Source organism: Oryzias latipes, chromosome 1 (assembly GCF_053564925.1).
Source record: "Oryzias latipes strain Hd-rR chromosome 1, Olatipes_Hd-rR_3.1".
NCBI classification, from domain to species: domain Eukaryota; kingdom Metazoa; phylum Chordata; class Actinopteri; order Beloniformes; family Adrianichthyidae; genus Oryzias; species Oryzias latipes.
Genome location: NC_136237.1, coordinates 28275477 through 28296579, shown reverse-complemented (window position 1 = coordinate 28296579; position 21103 = coordinate 28275477). Strand labels below are relative to the sequence as shown.

Below are 21103 nucleotides of genomic sequence, written 5' to 3'. Positions count from 1 at the left end.
TCACCAGTGTCCGCCTTGAGTGCCTGGATCGGCTGGGCTGCTGCGCTGTCTGCAGCTGGCTGTGGGGTGTGGGGTGCCGGGCCTCCTGCCTTTGCTGGAGCATTCAATGTGATAAAGGTACACTCTAAGAAGCACACGTTCATTCACCTGCTTATTCACTTTTGCAAAAATATTGGCATGCAATGTTTTTAACACCCCTCTCCAATAATGTTGGACATGCAAATCTTGTGTGTACCTGTCTGTGTGAATAACTCAATTTTCAGTCAGTGCACCCTGTGAGATACACTAGTAACATGTAAATAGTTGTGTGCATACAATTTGTTGGTGTGTGATGGTGTGTATGTGAGAACTAAGTCATGCAATTTACTTATGACTCTTGTGTTATGACTCTGTATTATCAAACTGCTCCCCCCACTATCTCCCTCATCTTAAGCCTTTATCCCCCATCTCGAACATACCACTCTTTTTCTGCATATAAACATAATTATTATAAATAAAGCTTTTTCTCAAATACAACACTTTTTATACAAATTTACACTTTGTTAGTCTGAAGATCCATAAACCCCTGTTGTAACAGTAAAATCTGTTCAACAAAACAGGCTTTCAGCTCTTATGTGTTTGCTCAACTGTTGGACAGAACAAGTTAAAAGTAATACTAAATAAATTATAACAACTTATTTGATTTATCTCTTGCCATTTAACTATTACTGACTTATGTGATACTATTTTGCTTTCACTTTTACTTTGAAACAGTCTCTCTTTGTTTTTAATTTTGTTTTTAATTTTTTAATTGCCTCCTAGTCCTCAAACTTAGCTGGATTTGTTTATCAGCTCCTCATTTGCATTGACCTGGTAAAAGTGCAGCCTATGGAGAATCAACTTTTTTCCCCTTTTCAATACTCTTGCAATTTCACTTTATTTGTATTGAATATACTTAAAATCTATCTTGTGGCCTACATATAAAAACGTCTCTAATATTTTGATATTCTATTGGACATTAATGTTTTTATCTTTGACTGTTACAACCGAAACATCAGGTCCTTTATTTAAATGCTTTTATGTTTTAAAACGTGAAAGCTCATAGGAACATTCCACAATTCTTTTTTTATTTACAGGGGGAAATGGGGATGAGGCACAATACATTCGGTATTTGGTGAGAATATAACTATATTCATATTTTTAGTGATATTTTAGAAACACGTTTAAAATCGAACAAATTTAAACGATGAAAACTCTAAAATCCAGCCAAGGTGCCCTTTCACAGCATCATTAGGTTGCACCACCGGCGTCCAATCAGAGTACACCAGCTCCTCCGACGCTGATTGGTCGAGCGCTGTTGTCACATGACAACAGAATCTGTATTCACGACAGTGTCTACGCTTGGTTTCGGGAGTGGCGACTCTTTTACGGGCGGAGTTTGCGCACGCGCGCCAAGGCGCGCCTATAAACCAACGTAATGACATAAAGCGAACCCAGGAACTAACAAAGTCAAAGCCAAAACAGGACCCCGCGGAGCGATTCGAGATGGTTTTAGAAACTATTTCAAGAATAATAAAAGTCCAGCTTCCAGCTTATCTGAAAAAGCTTCCACTACCGGAAAGCATCGGTGGATTCACCAAGCTAACAGGTAAAATAAAAAAAGCCTTGCGGGTCTCTGTCATGTGAAAAATGACAAGTTGAACTTTTCAACACAGAGTAACAAGCTAATAAATGTGCACATTTGAACCCGCGATAGCATCTATTGATACTTTTTACACCAAAAAAAGCACGTGTTTATATATAAAAATAACTAGCAGAAATGTGAAATGTGACCCTGGTTACAGATCAAAACTAATCCCAACCTGCAGAAACATGTGATTATGGTTTTTTATTATGGTTTGTTCTTTGAAATGTGCCATTTACAGGTGAATGCAGGTTTTTGTTTTGTTTCTAAGTTTTAAGATAAAACATTTATAAATCACATGGGTTTTTACCTCATTCAATTCATCAATGGTTAACTCAATTTCATTAATTGCAATGGTTCTTTTGGGTTTAAGCAACTGCATTTCCTGGTCTGATCCCAGGTTTAGCACCAACAGTTCATTCATCAGCTGCAGCTGTAGTACTTTGAATATATCAAACAGATGCATCTCTATTATTTTCCCTGGACCCTTTTTTGCATAGCAACACACTAAACCTGTTGTTACAGCTCAGTAGGATGATGTGTGTCAAACCATAAACACATGACACTGTGTTGCAGAATTCAGTTAATATCCTGGTTTCAATGGGGGGAAAGCAACTTTGTTTACAGGTTTGATGCAATAAATGAGTGTTAAAGTTGAAAAAAACAAAAAATACTTGCTTTGTTTTGACATGAAATTATGACATTTACTAAGTATTTATCAGGAACATCACTTAGAATCTTCCATCTTGAAAGACCCTTCTTCCTTATTTTATTTTATTTTTAAGAATAGAGTTGTTTTAGAGTAAAAGTGCCTCATGATTGAGTAAAACTCTTTTTGTGTAACTGATCAAATCCTCCCTCTGTGGCTTGTCCTTGCTTGCGCCTCATAATGTAAGGAAGGGTTTTCCCCATAGCAGTTTCCAGGCGGTTACTGATGATATAAGGTGACACTAAATGCAGCTCCGGCATGAAGCTGGTGAATTGCACATGACATCTATGTAAAATTGTTTACAAAATAAGAGCGACATGATATGTGACATACTTGGTTGCATCGCTGAACTCATTGCGCTGAGAGGACGGAGCCTAAACACAACTGTATTTTCAGGAAATATTTCCTGTCAGCTCAGATCAAGCTGCTGGTGACGACAAAAAGGGATATTCTGGGAGTTTTGACGAGCCTCTTGTTAGGATTACCCCCGACTCTTGATGGCTTCTTTTAGTGTGTTGCTGATGTGCAAACGTCTTTGTCTGCAGTGTCAGAGTGGCTCCGGTTGCTGCCGCTCCTGGGCATCTTGGCCTTGCTGGGCTATCTGACCATTCGCCCTTTTCTGCCCAAGAAGAAGAAGCAGAAAGACAGTCTGATCAATCTGAAGATCCAGAAAGAGAACCCTAAAGTGGTCAACGAAATTGATATTGAGGACCTGAACTGTCAAAATGTGTGTTACTGTCGCTGCTGGCGCTCCAAAACTGTAAGTTATGGAATTTTTTTTTTTTTTTTCATTAAACTTAACAGAAACTGCTTTATAGTTTAGGGTTTATTTTCGTGGTTGAGATAAGGGTGTGTTTTCTGCATCTCACTGATCATCATCATCTTCCTCTTTTAGTTTCCTGTTTGTGACAAGTCACACTTAAAGCACAATGAACTCACTGGAGACAACGTGGGACCGCTCATACTCAAAAAGAAGATTCTATAGCTTTCTTTTTAACAGATTCTGCCACTTGTTTGTTTTTCTGGTTTTGTCTCTGTGCCACATTTGCTCTTATTGGATAACACAATCTGCAGCCTGACTCTAAATTTTTAATTTAATGAAATTAAAGAAGTCACTTTCTGCAAGGGCCTTTTTTTTACCAGCTTGGCCTTTAGAAAATGGTTAAAGCCCCTCATAATCATGTGCATTCTTTGTGGAAGAAAGAACAGTAAGATCGCCATGAAGCCTGAAAGACCTACAGTAACTCCGTGATGAAGTCTGATAGTCAGATGGAAACCTTTTCCCTTAAAATGTCATTACTTAGTCTGTAGGCCAACATGTCTACTTGTTGCACTGTAAAGGTTTCTTTCTTGCCTTTTGGTTGGCCATATTTTAATCTTTTTCTTTATGGTGTGAAAGTTAACATTATATATAAAATAAGTTATAGTATGTATGATAGCCAACTTAGTCATTCCTTAAAGTTTCTTTTTTTGTATTTAACCTAATTTCCTTTATACACCACTAAGTGATACTATCATATTGCTAAATTTAACATGAGTTAACTGCAAAGGATTATGGTCTTTTTGCTGACAGTATGTGTTATCTAAATCATTGCTATAACTTTTAACTAAAGTACTTACAGTATAATTGTGAAAAATGTCAATTCTTGTCAAAATAAATGCTCATAGTTAACTAAAATAGTTCTGTCAGATTAAAACTGCTTGTTTTCTTCAAGTATGAAAAAATGTTGAAGTTTAATGCAAATAAAAATGTACAAAAGTCATTTGTCTCATTTTCTTAATATTGTCAATTATCTTTTCAATAGACACGCTAACAGTCTAAAGCTGCTTTTAAGGTAAAGCTAATGTCTATGCTAACTTTAGCATGCTAGCATTCACAGATAGTAGCAACACTGTGATGGTGCTAAATACAATTACCAAAAAATCACTACTTTGTACATAATTCTGTGGGTTTTAAAGAAGTACATACATGGAGAGGACATTCTGTAGGCAAAAATGTTGCTGTGATAGGGCTGCAAGGGTCCCAAGTAAGAATCTTATTGCACTGGTCCCAAGCCCGGATAAATACAGATGTCTTTGCCTAATAAGATATGTGAAACAGACCTATGATATCCAGACTGGATTGGTCGAGGTTAACCACGACCACCATGTGTGCTACTTGTCCAATGGGGAACCAGTGGAAATTGGACTTCTGTTGGTCGAAGGACAGCAGGAAGGTGTGTGTGTACCAGGCAAGAGGTCCAGAGGAAGACCAAAAGGTTTATGGACGTAGTGAACAAAGACATGAAGGTGGCTGGTGTTTGAGAAGAAGATGCAAAGGACAGGTTTAGATGGAGGAAGCTGATTCGCTATGGCGACCTCAGAAGGGAAAGGCAGATTCTGTAGTAAAAATGGCTACAGTACAAACTTTTTTTCAGGTTTTCAATTATGAAATGCAAGATTGTACTGCAAAGGATTCAGACCATTATCAGTTGAGAATCATTTGTATAAAAACTATTAAAATTCTCCAAGCTTTAAAGTAGCACTGGTAGGAAAATTAAAATAAAGTCTCCATTGGTCAAATATGATCCATAATAGAAGAGAGCTCCTTAAACGCTTCAACAGGAATGATCATTTTAGCAGCATTTTAAGGATATGTTGTATAGGAACACACAAAGCCATGAATTCAGTGTGATAAAACAATTTATGCAAGTTCTATTTGTACAAAGTGTATTGGTTAATATTTGCAGCAATACTGTAGATGTACAAAAAAAACATTTAAAAAAAAAAAAAAACTTAAACCATATTCTCTAACATTTGTTTGAATAAAGATAAAATTAAAGACAAACATTACACTCAATGGATCTAAATGTGTTTAAACTTATACAGTGATAAAAACACAATTCTCTATTGAATAGATCAACATATAAACTAAAGCATAGGATGTACGGTAGTAGCTGTCTCTTGGCATTTCCATTAGCATTATGTATCAACCCAAGTATAGTGCAGTAAAAAATGTGGTATTTGTTGTAAACTATTCAATTCATCAACATATAAAACATGTCACAAACATGCTGAACTATCACATTGACATTAATAAAAACATATTGCTTTAAGGGCTGACTTCAAAACCCCACAAAGACAAGTGCTTTTAGTGAGTAGTCTAAAGCTACTTTCATACCTCCCGAGGCGTCGCACGTTCAAGAGACTACGTCCAATGAAAAGTCTATTGAAATGCGCGTCTCGGGCTTCCTCGTTCAAAATCTTGCATTCACGCAAAGCAATGCAGGTTTCCATGACTGTTTTCGGGATCAACGTACAAAACGTGTGGATACTGAACGCACGTTGAAAGTTTTGACCAATCAGGGACTTGGATTTGATAGTGAGGAATAGATTTTTTTTTTTAATTCATTGAAGTGCTAACCTTTTGAACAGTGATTGCGGAAGTTAAATTAAGAGTTGCGGTTTGGAATTCTATGACATTTATCGAAAATGGAGCTGTAAAAGAAAAATCCTGGAGCAAGATGTGCACCGCTTTGATATTTCACACCAAGCCTCTTCCAGTTGTCGGTGGAAGACATGTGCTAGTAAACAGTGGAAATAGAAGAAGCAGCCCCTTCCTGCTTGTCCATGATAGATATGTGCATTGAATGACCCACGTTTAGCCCGGTGTGTCAGCAGCTTTAGTAAAACAGTAGTTTATCTATACACCCCTTTTCCTTTCAAGTCCAACTACTAAAACCAACAGAAAACAAATACTGGATTCAGTGAAGCTCTGGATAATCAATCCATGTTTCTAAACGATTGGGAGCCTCACAACAGCATATAGAAGAATAATTTCCTTTCCTTAGACAAAAGATCTTGTTTTAAAAGATTCATCCAGCAGGACACAACAGACACAGTGTCTTTGTTTAGAATGTGGGGTCTGGAAACCACCAGAGGCTATAAATACAGGACTGATAAACATCCGGAGCTGACCAACGGAGAGCCACTTGGTGGCTAAAGGGCAGCTCAGACATCTGAGGTGTGAAGAACAGTGGATGGAGTTATCAGAGTGTACTCTCGAATGTGACTGGAGTTTCACCGTCATCATCTCCTCCTGCTTCTGTTCCTAAATACAAAAAAAGACACACATTTCATAAAATTAAATCACAAGTTGTTCAAGTTCTGAGTTACAGATGTAAAGAGGAGTGAGCGATAGAGAAGCAGGAAAACTCACTGGGATTTTGAGCTGAAACTAGAGGATCTAGAACTATGCAAATGTTTGTTGACGTGGACCAGGCTGGAATTTAAGTAAGGTAAGGAAACTAAAGCAGGTGGAGGGAAATCACAAAGAGCAGCAGTGGCACTTTTCATTCCTCAACGTTGACCTTTACCCACCTAAAAAGAACGTAGACAAATTGGGTTTGACTCGCTCACCACAGTCTAAGATCTTTGGTTTTTGCAGCAGGCGGGGCCCGCAGAGGCCTATAATAAGAGCTCCTATGGGAGCAGTGAGGAGAATGGAGAGCACAGCCACAGTCAGCACGTCCATGCCGTTCTGGATCAGATGTGAGTCACCGTTTACTCGAGCCATGTCTAAAGCTTTGGAGCCTATAGCCGCCTGGTGAGGACAAGAATGAAACCAGTGACTCATCTGGGAGAGAATTTTTGGATACTCAATTTGGTGCAAACTGCATGGAAACCATTTGCTGACCTGCACGGTTGCTTTGGGAATCCATGCCAGAGCTATGAACACCTTTTCTCGAGTGTTGAAATCAGCAAACAGCACACAGACATAGGTGAACAGCACTCTAACCAGCAGAGCGATGAGCAAAGAGGCTATACCCAAACCTGCAAAGACAGACAAAAGGAGAGATAAAACACCTTCAAATACATGACCATCACAATATCAAAAACAAGAAGGTTGGGCTTTATTGTGAATAAAAACTGATTGTTATACCACATTTGCATTGGAATAAACTCAAACCCTAAAGGCAAATTAGTCTGCTACTTTAGGATACGAGTGTCGGGAGTGACAGGGATTTTATTATTAAGAAAGAGATAAAGAAGTAGCAAATTATGCAAATTTGACATCAATTTCACGTCCCGCGTCAAATTCACTGCGTCCCGCTGTGTGTGGGAGGAGCTACCACTAAAAGTGTTTAGCCTCATCTACGCATTAATGAAGACACGGATGATGTGGAATTCTTTTGAGGAGCCCCTCAAAAACATCAGTAATCATGTCTCCATGTCTGGGTTCATGACATCATTCAGACATTCTCTCAGTGCGGGGAGGTTCACCATCTACTGCAGGAGCTGCGCCTGAATGACGGCCCCTTTTAGAGCTATTTCCATCTCTCTGTGACCCAGTTTGACAACTCGCTGTCCCACATTAGTCCAAGGAGTGAAAAATGTTAAATAAGATTGAAATGAAATTTTCCTCATATAAAAAAGTGAAATGTCAAGTTAAGTCGAAGCACAAACGGCAGAGATCAGATTCTCCTCCATGTTGGTTTTGGTTGATCAAATCATCAACACGTCACAGACCAAAGAAGAGTTTCTGACTCATGAGATGCAAATTCTTTGCCAAAACTTCTGATATTTGAACTCTGGAAACATTGGGATCTTGAAAATGTGCCACAGCATCTCTGATTGCATCTGTACATTGACTTAGCGGCCCACTCCCATGAAAATCGTGTTTTTAACATATTCTTGTGGAATCTTTCTGATGATGGAGGACATATATATAAAAAAATTAAGCTCAATATTGCCCTTCTAAGTTTTTGGAGTATATAATACGCTGGGCGGGCAGCAAGCTCCCTGCTCCAAGCTCCAAATAATGGGGAGTGGGGGGGCGGGGTTGCTCTGCGCCAACAATCCCTGCCACAACTCAGAGGGGAATCTCCTATCAACTCCTGCTCCTCTGCAGAAACTATGTCCCAGTATCCAGTCATAGATCAAAAGATGATCAAAGTGGGACATAAATATTGAAACTGGACTTCTCTGTTGTGTTTGAATGTAGCTTAAGGTTTTTCAGTAATCTTACCGACTGCATGTCCCTCCAATTCAGAGAGGCGAATTTCCGCACCAATTAGTCCGAACAGCAGAGGCTGAAAGACATCCCAAGCCCACCCCACAACCTCCTCCACACGTGCCTTAAGACAAAACACAAGACGATATCAAGGCCGCAGCAGACACGTGGAATCTGCTGATGCTGGGATCTAACACTCTCTGCACAGCCTTCACCTTTTCTGCCCCCCAGCCGAGGCCAGCCAGGAATGCCAGCAGCAGGGTGCAGAGGCCTCCAGAGCCGGGAAAGCCTGCCACATCACTGCCAAACACAGCAAAGACAGACAGACCCAACACCAAGAAGGAACGCTTCATCACCACGTATTTCTACAAGAGAAAGTCAACAATGACAATATTTCAGCTGAAGGAAACATCCCAACTTTATGTCACTGAATTATCCTGGTAAAGACGTCTGCAGAATCGGAATTTCTAATCCCATTCTAATCAAACTGCACTGATTCGGAAGATCATGTTTACAAAGAATAACCCGCTGTCAATACGACACACTTGTAGGAATGTAATGCATAAAGACATGGCACACCTGGTCCACACTTGGGAAGTACTGAATGAGGATGCCGAGGAGAATTCCAGCAACCGTCCCGCCGGTCACTTCCAGAACCCCTCGGAGGAGGTTGTACCCCGTGGAGCCTAATGAGATTAGGAGAAAATGAATTAAGAAATCAGTTGTGCTGAATATTAGACTGAACGTTTATTTGATTCATTTCTCAGCCTTGAATATTGAGTTGAGCTGACTTTTTTGTGTGGATATTTTAAGAACTCTTTGGTTCTGTGTCTCCTGACAGAACATTGTTCCGTCTGCTCTGTTGATCTACGGCATGGGTCGGCAACCTGAACCTCTCAAAGAGCCATTTGGATCAGCTTCCCACAGAAATGAAAGCACAGGGAGCCCCAACACTAGGGGTGTTAGAAAAAATGTTTTTGCAGATATATCGCAATAGTTCATTTGGAGATGCTTGTATTGATTTAAAATGCTGTCAGGATATTTATTTAATTATTTATTTTAGTTATTTTTATTCTTTATGAGCGTGATTTTTCCTTTGATCTTTAGTCCATTTTCCACATCCTTGAGTAGACTTTTCCATCTGTCAAACACCTAGAGATAAGATGAATGAGATGATGGAAACAAATTCACTTTAATGCAGACTCCTTTCTATTTATCTATTTTCTTTAAATCCAATGAACCCAATAAATTATATTAATTTTTGGATGACAACTACTTTTTGTTAGGGAGCAGCTGTTAGTTTGTTGCGGGTCTGGTATCAAAAGCGGCGAGTCTAAGCCCCGCCCCCACCTCGCTACCTGTTCGTTGTTTTCCCCCACGTGCAACCCCCCCTCCAGCGTGTTCTACACAGACATACGGTCATTATAGCAGCAAGGTGACAGGATAGTAGGGGCCTCTTGATGCAAATTTAACTAATTTAGTCTACGGGGAAAAAAGCCTTTTTTTTTGGGCGCTCATGTGTCCCCTACGAGATCGCTACTGACTGTCTTTCCAGAAAAAATTTCCATCCCATTACAGACTCTGGTCGGCGTTTACAGCTGCAGACACGCCCCCTCCTGCCTGCTTGCACTACCTGACAGTGTTAAAGGCACCACGACAATCTTAGAACATGATAGTTATTTTACAAGAGCAAAGAGAGCCGCAGCACAGGCATGAAAGAGCTGCATGCGGCTCTGGAGCCGCTGGTTCCCGACCTCTGATCTATGGTGAAGAAAATCATAACGCTTTCACATCTCAAAGCTAAAAAACTAAAGTTATGTCTGGTTAAACGCCATGAATTAGGAGAAAAAAATAATTTCATGTCAAAAAGATATTTTAAGTCAGTATAGTAACACACAGAAAACATTGTTTAATTTTGAGGTTTAAAAACTTTTAAAAACTAATACAAGTTTAAAGTGTCTTAAGATCATGAGCTCAGTTGGTCCCTCTGCTGGGATAATGACAGATCACAGGGTTTCCAACACTTGTAGATACAAAAGTACTTCATGTACTTAAAAAATCTAGTAAATGTATGGATTGCTTTATTTAAAGGAGTGTACATCACCTGTAGCAAAGGCCATGCCTAAGCATGTAGTGAACCCTGTGATGGCAAGAATGTCATCAAAACTGCCGGCGGCCATCAGCAGAGTGGGAATGCCCTTCTCCACGCCGTAACCCTGCTTCTGCAGCAGCAGCATGGAGGGAACCACCACCGCTGGACTCACAGCGGCCAGAACAAAACTAAAAACAACAGATTCATCTTACATGGAGATCTGAAAATCTAAAGGAAACATTTCTGAACAGAGCAGACATTTATGACCTGATAACTCCATCTATAAAAAGATGCTGGACTTACAAAAGTGAAATTCTTACAGACAATGTAACCATGGAGAAGTTTGTAAGACTTAAACTTTGCTAAAACAAACCTTAATAATAAAAATTATGAATTGTATTTATATAGCACCTTTCTGGAAACCCAAGGTCGCCTTACAGATACAAAACAATTACAGTTACAAGAAAGATAAGTATAGTCTTAAATGTTGGCAGTACAGATTTTTGCAGTCATTTCCAAACCATAAATCTATTTCCAAAGTATAAATGTCTTAATTGGAGCAGGGAATTGTCATATTTGTTTAATTTCCTCATGGGTGGACAGCTTTACATTCACATTCATTCCTTTATGCTGAGACTCAAGTGTCAGTCACCTCCCGTCATTGCATTTCATTTAAGATTAATTCATACATTCTGCATTGACAGACAGTTTATTGGCAGATGTCTTTACATTCACCAAAAACCTTCAAGAATTCTGTCATTTTTTAAGCCACAAGCTCTTTTTGCACACATTTGGTGGGAAGTGGGGGCGGGCTCACAACTCAGCTGCAAATTTCTTATAAACTCCTGCCCCCCTGCTGATATGTATGCCCAAGAAAACGACAAAGGTTTTATAATTAAATACGGCATAAGCATCAGTAAAAGATCATTCAGAATAGATCATTTGACGATTGGAGTGGGATTGTAAAGATGGCAATCATTACAGATTAGGGGTCTTTGGTAAATTGCTGGGTTGTTTTCTGTCTTTGCAGAAATCAACAAAAAGGTCGGGATTCTTTTGTAAAAATTTGAGAGGTTAAAAAGAGGGTAAATCACTGCATTAGAAAAACAGAATCTTAAGATTTAGATGGGGCAAAAAAAAATATCTACCCGAGAATGAAGCCCCACACCCAGGGTAAGCCCATGAGGAAGTGAGAGACCAGCGCTGTGGTGCAGGCCTCCACCAAGCAGGGACCAGCTGCCACGCGAACACACACAGCTTTTAATTTCTTCAGAGCCTGACAATTAAAAAACAACAACACACAGTTAGCTCCTATTTAAACAGCTGCGTTAAAAAGTCAAATATAATCTCACCTTAGGATCCAGCCCCAAACCAGCTCTGGCCAGGATAACAGCCAGAGCGATATTCCTGAGAGAACCAGACCACCTGAAGTCAATATGCATGGCGTCTGTTACCACTGGGATGTTTCTCAGCGTTAAGCCCATCAGCAGCATACCTGTGGCCCAGCAGAGAGATGGAAAACAGGAGAAGGGCCGATCATTTGTTTATTCTAGGTGGTTGTTTCTCACACAAAGGCAAGAATCACCTGCTGACCCCTGAACTCAAACAGGAGATTGTCTTACAGCATCAGCATGAAAGCTGAACTAACACCCTTTTTTCTGTAAATAAAACACAACCAGGTTATAGTTGATGTAAAAGACCAATATTTGACCTTTTATAAACAGGAAAAGTAAGGATAAAAAGTGTGACAAGAGAAACTGTTCCAGAGTTGACACCCAGATTTATCATGGGACAATAAAGATCTGAACTGATACAGTAAACTAATAAAGTTAAAGTTAAAGTCCCACTATCTGTCACACACTTGTGTGCTAAATTTGTTCTCCTCATTTGACCCATCCCCTGGGGGAGCGGTGAGCAGCAGACACATTCGCGCTTGGGAACCTTTGAACATTTTTGATGAAATGACTTCCTCAAACCATGCCTTATCAGGACCATCTGTATATTTTAAAAGAATCTTTGTGTTGAATCAGATCCTATGTGCAGTGGCATTTCATCCCAGGCTTTCAGAAAACACCAGGGTTTGAGTTTTGGTACGGAACCATTGTTACTAAGCTTTAAGAGGTGGCTTATAGTGATCAAATGTAGGATATTCCTGCAGCCAGCAGATGACCCTCACTCAAACGCTACGACATTGGTACCATTATGTCTTCTGATAGCCTTTTGTGTGGGTGGAAATCAGTTTACTGAAGTCTTTTTCTTTTGTGATGGGTGTAGATTTATGCAAGATGATAAGATATAATGCCAACCGGTCCAGACAGATTAGAAAGAGCTCCTTTGTAGATGACACAGATAAAAACGTGCCATTGTCCGCATTAAAAAAAAAGTGTTCTTACTCACCTAGGAGCGGTGGAAATGGTGGTAATTTAGGCAGCCGGATGAGAGTGACTAGTTTGCCACCAACGACAGCGCAGATAAAAAGAACAGTGATGCCAAACAGGTTTCCATTTGGAAGACATTCCTCCCCTGTGATGGACCAAACCACCCCGAAGAGCACAGCTGCTAGAAGGACTAAAGAGACGGAGAAGATGGCGACTTAAATACGGCAAAGTTTACTGAAATTAATTATAGACGATGTACATGCATCTATTTAAAATCTGTTTAAACATGTATTCCTGCATTACAGTTATACGCAGACTTTTATAGATAAAGCGATAAATAAATGCACTATGAACTCAGTGAAAAAACAGATGAGTTTACGATCAGATGAACTGGCTCACCTTTGGTAACCAGCGAGGCGAGCAGGCCCCTGGGCGGGCACGGGCAAATCTTGCGGAGCAAAGGGCAACAAACCACAGGTGGGTCTGTGTTGGTCCCGGCATCCACAACTGGGTTGCGAGGAATAAAATAGGTGGTCTCCTCGGTTACATTTGGAGTTGAGCAGCGCCGGACCACCACCTGGATCTGGTTAACGTTCAAGTGCTTTCAAAGAAAAAGAACAAGAAAGTTGTTGACATAGTGGACAACAAGTTTAGCTAAAAGGTCCTAAAACTGTACTGAGCAAAGAGAAGATCTTTTCTAGACATTTTGATGAAACCTAAATTTACTGTGTCACTTGTAGAAAAAAAGAGGAGAGAGTCTAGCTAGAATAATTTTAGGTTCTAATTTTACAAGCAATTCTGGATAAATGTCCGACTGCCTAGACTAAAGGAAATAAAATACACAATTCATTGTTGAGCAAAAAACGAGCCAAACTTTGACTTTACCTCTACATGGTTTGCAGCAGGTAAAGCGATTCTGTCGAGCATTAGGGTGCCTGCTGGGCTTGGCAGTGGGCTGGGTACGGGGCTGGGGGGCGAGCTGTGTGGAGGGCTGGGTTCCACAGTGGCAGCTTTCTGCTGGCTGTCCTCCATGGCTGGAAGCAAACTTCCTTTCCTCCTTTGTCACAGTAGAAACCTGGAGACGGCGTGGGCCATCGCTGCTCACTTCATTCCTTCACTCCACTCCGGACTGAGGCGCCGTTTGAACCTAAATCGCTTCAAAGGGAATGAGGGAGATCAAATAGCTGTTGTGTTCAAATTATAAGACAGCAACTGCATATGTAAATTAAGATATCATCTTTATTTACATTTTTTGTACCAAATACAGCAAAAGCAATACAAATACATGATGTCAGCTACTCACTAAATAGAAAAGGAACATCAAATGGTGTTTTAAAGACAAATCAAGCCTACATATGCAATTCATAACATGTAAATAAGGATTTTCACGTCATTAAAAACACTCCTAAGTGCTTCTTACACTTATAATAAATAAGGTCTTCATCAACTTCATCTTGAACATTAAAACTTCATCCAGGCCACGTCCTTCAGTCAGATAAGCTGGATTAAACAAGTTCCTTTTTTGTTTAATGCAACACAAAAATGAAATACTGAAAGAGACACCTCCATTCCAAGAACAACATGATCAGCAATCTCAGGAAAATTCAAAGAAAGCTCTTTTTACTTAAATTCAAGACAATCCATCCTATGTATTATTGAAGCATCTAAGCTGATAAATCCAAAAACATGTAGTTTTGTAGAAAAAAACTAATAGAGGTATAGTTCTTTGTGTATATTTAATACAACTTGAAGTAACCCTACCTACTACGATGTTTTGAAAGCTGCACACATGGCAACAGACGTCGGCTAATCCAATTGTGAGCAAACCACACTACTTACAGCCCGACCATATGGTCCAATTTGGTTAGCAAGAAGAGCTTAAGTCACTGTGTTAAAACGCATGTATATGGAATTGGAGCTATATGTATGTGTGGTTAGTTTCTGCTAACCTCTGGCATTGTAGGTAAACCACGTCTCGTCCGGCAAGGGGGGAATGATGTAGGCGTAGTGAACACAAACCACGTGACTGAGCAAAGAAATGAACCGTTACTAAATCCATTATCGGACATAATGTTTAGCTAGCATTAGCTAGTAGCCGGTTTGGATGTTAAGTCAAATATTTGACCCATTTGCTAATCCGCGCTGTTTTAACTACTACATGAGTTGAGCGTAAACAAAAAAACGATGCTCAATGAAAACCTCAAAATTATACATTATTTTATATCAAATTGCTAACAAAGCTAGCAAAACGTGAAGTGATTTTTCACCTAAAAGTGCTCAATAATGTCAACACTAAGAAGGATGTGGGTGTCTCAGCTGCTAGCGCTTCCTTTTACTTCAGTTTGAGCAACTCCCACTCAACCCCCCCCTTTGCAAAATGTCAGCTGGCTCGTGCCTTCACGAGAGCTGGGCACAAAACTTAAGAAAAAGGCACATAACCCACCTGGTTTCGTAAATACCATCACAGGACGTGGAGTGTCATCTGCGCTTCGCCTTTTCAACGCACACCAGCTGGTGTCAGAGGAATGAGGCAGATTAGTGCTGGGAACACGATCCGCCCTCCTTCCCCCTCCCCGCGTGCGCTCCAGGAAAGGCGGGAGTGTGAAAGGTGAGGGGGCAACAGGTGAAAACTAGTAAAGCCACTTTACACCATCAAACCCTTTGGAAATCTGCAACATTCTTCCATATATCCTTTTGGTCACAGCAGTATCTTGTAAATAAATATTGGTCTGAAACAGACCATGTTTTCAAATGTTTTTATTATGTTTTCTAATCATCTGGCACATTTATTACACACATTTGAAGTACTGTATGCTGCATTATTTTCAACAATGATTCAAGTAATCTTCAACTAAGTAAAAACATCTACAGAATCACCATCAAGAAGTGCAGCTTCATTTTAATTTTGAATGAAAATTTCCAATCATAAAGGATTCTTCATAGACTCCATCCTCCATCAATGATGTGCTCCGTCCCAGTCACATAGGCGGACTGTAGAACATAGAAATGCTTGTAAACTGCTGGGAGAATTCAACCAGAACTAATCAACAAGCTGACTTTGGAAAAATACATTAAATATATGTGTGTATATGTATATATATATATATATATATATATATATATATATATATATATATATATATATATATATATATGTATATATATATATATATATATATATATATATATATGTATATATATGTATATATATATATATATATATATATATATATGTATATATATATATATATATATATATATATATATATATATATATATATATATATATATATATATATATATATATATATATATATATATATATATATATATATATATGTATATATATGTATATATATATATATATATATATGTATATATATGTATATATATATATATATATATATATATGTATATATATGTATATATATATATATATATGTATATATATGTATATATATGTATATATATGTATATATATGTATATATATGTATATATATATATATATGTATATATATGTATATATATGTATATATATATATATGTATATATATGTATATGTATATGTATATATATATATATATATATATATATATATATATATATATATATATATATATATATATATATATATATATATATATATATATATATATATATATATATATATATATATATATATATGTATTTAAAGTATTAAATACAAATACATTAAAGACCCACTCTGATGAAAACTGTGATGGAGGATATGATAGATATCTCTATCTATCTATCTATCTATCTATCCATCTATCCATCTATCCATCCATCCATCTAAAGCAAATATATCTTACAGTTGCATTTCTGAGTATTTCTTTATTCAAATAATTTTGAATCAGGAACAGACGAAAAAATGTTGATGGAAAAAGACATAACTGGTCCGCTCCATTCTAATGCATTTACTTGTAGACAAATAGATCCGTGTATGTCTTTGTTTTTCTCGTCCGAGCTGAAATCTGGCTCAAACCTATACAGCTCTAATATTGCTCACCATTTTTGTGGCATCGGTGATGTCAGGTTGGTGTTGTGAGGGGCTGTAGGCTAGCGGCTGTGAGCGTAAACAAAGGGATGATGGGAAGTGGGGGAAAGGCTTACTCCAAGCCACCGGTCTCGCCCAAAAGTCAGTGGCGAATTCGTAAAAAACTACTGCTGTTCTGCAATAACGATGCCTTAAAAAATGATTGGCTAAAAACGGCATAATCATAATTTTTACAAAAAATCAATGGGAATGCCTTAAAAATAGATCAACAGATGATCAAAGTGGGACTTTAATGCGTTTCTTAGGAAATCCTCACCTCATCGGAGGCAAGGTACACACAGAGGTGTGCAACTTCTTCCGCCGTGCACATTCTTCCAGTTTTCTGTCTAGCCATGAAATCCTTATATGCCTGCAAAGAATAAAACATTCAAACGTTACAAAACCTTTCAGGACATCCAGTTATTGGCGCGCACACACGGATGCCCTTTGTTTTTGACCGTTGCCCTTCAGCGGTTGACAGCCTAGATATACATAGCTGGAAAGTGTTTAAGGTATGATAAGGAAAATGTTACTCTTTAATCAGAGTTCTTATCGACAAAGATGCATAAAATTGTTAGTCCAATAAAAAGCTGAAATGCTTAGGCTGAAATCAGAAGGGCCAAGTTGTATTTTTTATCCTCCTGGAATGTCGTTAGTTTTTTTTTTATAAGCCAGAAAAGGCAAAATAATAAAAGGTAAGGAAAATAAAGACTAAATATTAAAAAAAAAACATTGCTATCCAAATTAAAGATCTTTGTAGTCCACATTTGTGTTAATGTTGAAAATATGTATTTTCTTTTTCTTTTTCCTTTTCACTTCAACTTATAAAGGTTATGTAGACCCTATTGCTAAAGGGGATGATGCTGCACAGAGGATAGAAACTGGTAGAATTGTTGTCATATGTCATTTCATTTAATGAAAAACTTTATTTGATATACTGTAGATTTTTCTCAGTCAGAGCTCTAACACCCTTGAAAAGCTTTACAAACATCTTCCAGTGATGATGTGTTAAAGGCAGGCGCCTAAACATTTATCCTATGCATGTTTTATTTATTTATTTCTATCTTTTTTGTACATGTAAAACCTTAAAAAAGGGTTTATTTGAAACAATACAAAACAATACAAGTTAAAAGTGAAATGTGCAATATAAATAGATTTTTCCTTTTACCGGTAATTATTTTGTTTTAACTGAGAAAGTCCTACTGAGATCAGCAGATCTCTTTTTCAAGGGCAAAAACCTGAAACTTTGAATATATTAAAAGGAAAGAACATTTCTATCAGATATCAATCAAAATATTTTGGAAAAAATTAGGGTTTACTGTACTTTTTCTGGGTCAGGTTGGGCCTGGATCCTGTCCCGGAGGGACGGAGTATCAACAGTCCCTAAGATGATGGGGAAAAAAATAGTAAAAAGGCAGGTTAGGCAATATTCCTAAACAAAGAAAAAGTCTGTTTTTTTTATTACTTCACTTAGGGGTTCAAGGAATTTTCCACGATATCAAAAAGTCAGCAGAACGTAAGAGCAGAGCGGAGATCCCCTGTGACAGTGGGCGGAGACTTACCGGGACAAATGCAGTTGCAGCGGATGCCTTGCTCGATGAAATCTGCCGCTATGGATTTGGTGAGTCCTATTACAGCAGCCTTCGATGTGCTGTAGACGAAACGGTTCACCACACCTGCATTCACAGGGAACAACCGTCATTCACAAACTAGCATGTGAAGAAGAAGCTTTTGATCACACATGCAATAAAAACTATCAAACAAAAGAGAGAAAAGTATAAATTCAATAGTCAACATTTATGTTTTGGCTTTTTAAAAGTGTAAAGTCTCACTAAATCATGTTTTGATCTATTGTAAAAGTGTCTCCAGTTGTCTTTTAAATATGATTATGCCATTTTTAGCCAAAACATACAAACAAAAGAGTTGTTTTCTAGGACAAAATTTCTGCAGAGCAGCAGGAGTTTAACAAGAGTTGTGGGCTAACATCACCGCCACAACAAAAATGGCGAGCAATATTGGAGGTATCCAATTGTACAGTTTTAAGCCAGATGACACCTCAGATGAGGAAAACAAACACGTCTAGTCATTTACAAGTGGATGTATCAGAATGAAGCGGAGCCAAGCAGCACCAAGAACATGTTAGAAACACCCAAAACAGGATTTTCATCTCAGTGGGTCTTTAAAGGAAAGTTAGCAAATTGTTTACAAATTCAAGTGCTCAAGTGCTCTTTTTTTTTTTTATCTGAATTATTGATAAACTAGAAAAAACAGAATTCCAGTCTGTGGAAGCGTCTTCTTGCCTGTCCCAATAGAATGAGTGAAGACTTTTGGGATAAAAAAGCAGCAAAGAAACGTATGTGACATTTTGTTTGCAGAAATAATTTCAAAATGTGCTTTTTCCACAATTGCCGCAAACACTAAGGAGAATATTTTTACCTTTAATGCTTGAAGCAACTGAAGACATGTTAATAATATTTCCTGATTTCTTTTCCAACATCTAGAGAGACAAAAAACACAACATATAACAGTGACTGACTTCATTTAGTAGTTCATATTAGCCAACAAAGAATGAGCCCAGCTTTGATGGCTCACTAAATACGTGTCGTTTTGTCCAGTGTAGAGTAAAGAGGGTTGGGGTTAGCCACCTTGGGCAGGAAAGCCTTGCACATGAGATACATGCTCCGCACATTGACATTCATTGTGAAGTCCCAGTCAGCCTCCTCGCAGTTCAAGATGCTGCCATGGTGCACAAACCTGTACCAACATTTAAAGCTTTAGTGCATGTCATCACAGGCTCCAGACCATAATGCCTCTTATTGGGGGATAACACAATGGTGGAAACTAGAAATGTGGTTGAGGTGAATGTCATCAGTCTCTGTGCTTTACCAAAGCATCAGCAGTAGTCCTTTAAAAAGGATTGACAGCAGCTCAAGCTGAGATTTAACCCTTTCGATGCAAGGACTTTGGAGTGGCGATTAAGCAGGGGCGTAAACAAGTGAGGCAACCGTTTACAGGAACAAAAAGTTGGGCTGTTCTCTAAAGAGAAGGAGAGTGGGACACACACACACCCTGCAACATTGAACACCACATCCACATGAGCGTGTTCTTGAGCCAAAGCTTCTACTTCCTCCTTTTTGGTCACATCCACCACTTTGGTTCTGATTCCTAAAATCAGGAAGAAAACGGATCAGTGCACACAGTTTTAATGTGCATTTCTACATCCTCTTCTATGAGTGAGAGTACATGCATGTGTGCTGACAGCCTTAGCAGCAAAAACTCGTTCAATAACCCTTTTTTCTCTCCACCATTTATTTCTGGTAGACTTTAGTCTGCCAAATACTTCTACAGTCTATGATGGTCGCTTATGACCAGCGACTTGCAGAGAGGTTAAGGGTTGGCGATGCTCAGATTCCTCTAATTTACAATTTCAGTAACTAAAGTTTTTGTTTGTGCTAAACAAAAAGTTAAACATAAGCAGTTTCCACTTAACACATAAATACACTTGTATTTAAGGATTATGGTTAATTATAAATATATTACAACTTCTGCTGTTTTGCAGAAGCATACATATTTTTGTGTGTTTTTATACATTTTTTTTTAATTATCAAGTTTTGCTATAAAAGTTGATGAATTGAGCACTTTGTTTCAAACTTGTCACAAGATGATATGATTTGGTAAATGAAGCATTTTTGAAAGCTCCACACACTCAAACCCAAACTAAGTCACAGCTTTAGAGGTTGTGTTTTAAACTTAAAAGTCAAATCCATAACAATTAAGATGTAAAATGACAGAAAAATCTCCCACTGTCCAGGCCTTAAGCCTCTTGTAATCCAGCAGATGGCAGCAGCAGACCACTCTCTTTATCTTACCTCTAATTCCTTCCAGCTTCTTCAGCTTTTCTCCATTTATGTCTGTTGCAGTGACCTGAGCTCCTTCATTTGCAAAAGCCTGAATTTAAAAAGGTTGAGTTAGTTCCAAACATCTATGTCTGTCATGGCAGTTTTTTGCTCCTTTTTTTTTTTTTGCAAAAGATGGTTACTAACAGCCTTTTTTTTCTATTATAGAAGTAGGAATACATTTGCCAGATGGATATTTTCAAATCCACAGACCTCTTAAAATTATTTAGAGACTAAATAGTAAATTCCTTAAGTAAGACACATCCAATAAAATTGATTTGACCAATGTGAGTAAGGCAGTTTATCAAAATAATA

At 38.2% G+C, this 21103-nt stretch overlaps 3 protein-coding genes across 16 annotated transcripts in view; 1 reads left to right on the top strand and 2 right to left on the bottom strand.

Moving 5' to 3' along the window:
- The first annotated feature begins 1437 nt into the window (after positions 1 to 1437).
- On the top strand, positions 1438 to 4135 carry LOC101158419 (CDGSH iron-sulfur domain-containing protein 2A). Its single transcript, XM_004065871.2, has 3 exons — positions 1438 to 1627; positions 2918 to 3132; positions 3268 to 4135. Exons 1-3 carry the CDS (start codon positions 1525 to 1527, stop codon positions 3355 to 3357), a joined length of 408 nt encoding a protein of 135 aa, XP_004065919.1. The 5' UTR covers positions 1438 to 1524; the 3' UTR covers positions 3358 to 4135.
- Positions 4136 to 5036: 901 nt separating this feature from the next.
- LOC144994553 (sodium/hydrogen exchanger 9B2-like) lies at positions 5037 to 15345 on the bottom strand. 10 transcript variants are annotated; one of them, XM_078952683.1, is made up of 15 exons: positions 15278 to 15345; positions 14784 to 14860; positions 13720 to 13981; positions 13234 to 13435; positions 12854 to 13024; positions 11809 to 11951; positions 11605 to 11732; positions 10469 to 10644; positions 8944 to 9050; positions 8580 to 8729; positions 8380 to 8488; positions 7048 to 7184; positions 6771 to 6954; positions 6571 to 6658; positions 5037 to 6462 (listed from the first exon to the last, which is right to left on the bottom strand). In XM_078952683.1, exons 3-15 carry the CDS (start codon positions 13864 to 13866, stop codon positions 6441 to 6443), a joined length of 1764 nt encoding a protein of 587 aa, XP_078808809.1. In that variant the 5' UTR covers positions 13867 to 13981; positions 14784 to 14860; positions 15278 to 15345; the 3' UTR covers positions 5037 to 6440. The 10 variants fall into 10 exon arrangements, with proteins under 10 accessions (XP_078808809.1, XP_078808811.1, XP_078808820.1 ...); XM_078952685.1 differs by having other exon boundaries at positions 13720 to 13989; positions 15278 to 15344; XM_078952694.1 differs by lacking the exon at positions 6571 to 6658 and having other exon boundaries at positions 6732 to 6954.
- Positions 15346 to 15574: 229 nt separating this feature from the next.
- The window catches only part of LOC101167770 (3-hydroxybutyrate dehydrogenase, type 2), a 57160-nt gene continuing 51631 nt past the window's right edge, over positions 15575 to 21103 (bottom strand). For 3 of the 5 annotated variants that reach the window (XM_078952712.1, XM_078952728.1, XM_078952720.1), the window contains 8 exons: positions 20762 to 20840; positions 19955 to 20057; positions 19538 to 19646; positions 19329 to 19389; positions 18455 to 18568; positions 18217 to 18275; positions 17170 to 17262; positions 15575 to 15825 (listed from right to left, as the gene is read on the bottom strand). In XM_078952712.1, coding sequence (XP_078808838.1) covers positions 15772 to 15825; positions 17170 to 17262; positions 18217 to 18275; positions 18455 to 18568; positions 19329 to 19389; positions 19538 to 19646; positions 19955 to 20057; positions 20762 to 20840 — 672 coding nt within the window. In that variant the 3' untranslated portion in view covers positions 15575 to 15771. The remainder of the gene's footprint in view (positions 15826 to 17169; positions 17263 to 18216; positions 18276 to 18454; positions 18569 to 19328; positions 19390 to 19537; positions 19647 to 19954; positions 20058 to 20761; positions 20841 to 21103) is intronic. The other 2 variants (XM_023957017.2, XM_078952725.1) reach the window with 2 other exon arrangements.

What these genes read in the sequence shown, in the direction of transcription:
- LOC101158419 (XM_004065871.2), top strand. Translation starts at nt 1,525, where the DNA reads ATGGTTTTAGAAACTATTTCAAGAATAATAAAAGTCCAGCTTCCAGCT. An exon ending in TGGATTCACCAAGCTAACAG is followed by an intron (nt 1,628 to 2,917) that starts GTAAAATAAAAA and finishes CTTTGTCTGCAG; the next exon opens with TGTCAGAGTGGCTCCGGTTG. An exon ending in GCTGCTGGCGCTCCAAAACT is followed by an intron (nt 3,133 to 3,267) that starts GTAAGTTATGGA and finishes TTCCTCTTTTAG; the next exon opens with TTTCCTGTTTGTGACAAGTC.
- LOC144994553 (XM_078952683.1), bottom strand. Translation starts at nt 13,866, where the DNA reads ATGGAGGACAGCCAGCAGAAAGCTGCCACTGTGGAACCCAGCCCTCCA. An exon ending in TTCCCAAAGCAACCGTGCAG is followed by an intron (nt 6,955 to 7,047) that starts GTCAGCAAATGG and finishes TGTCCTCACCAG; the next exon opens with GCGGCTATAGGCTCCAAAGC. An exon ending in AGTTTCAGCTCAAAATCCCA is followed by an intron (nt 6,463 to 6,570) that starts GTGAGTTTTCCT and finishes TTTTGTATTTAG; the next exon opens with GAACAGAAGCAGGAGGAGAT.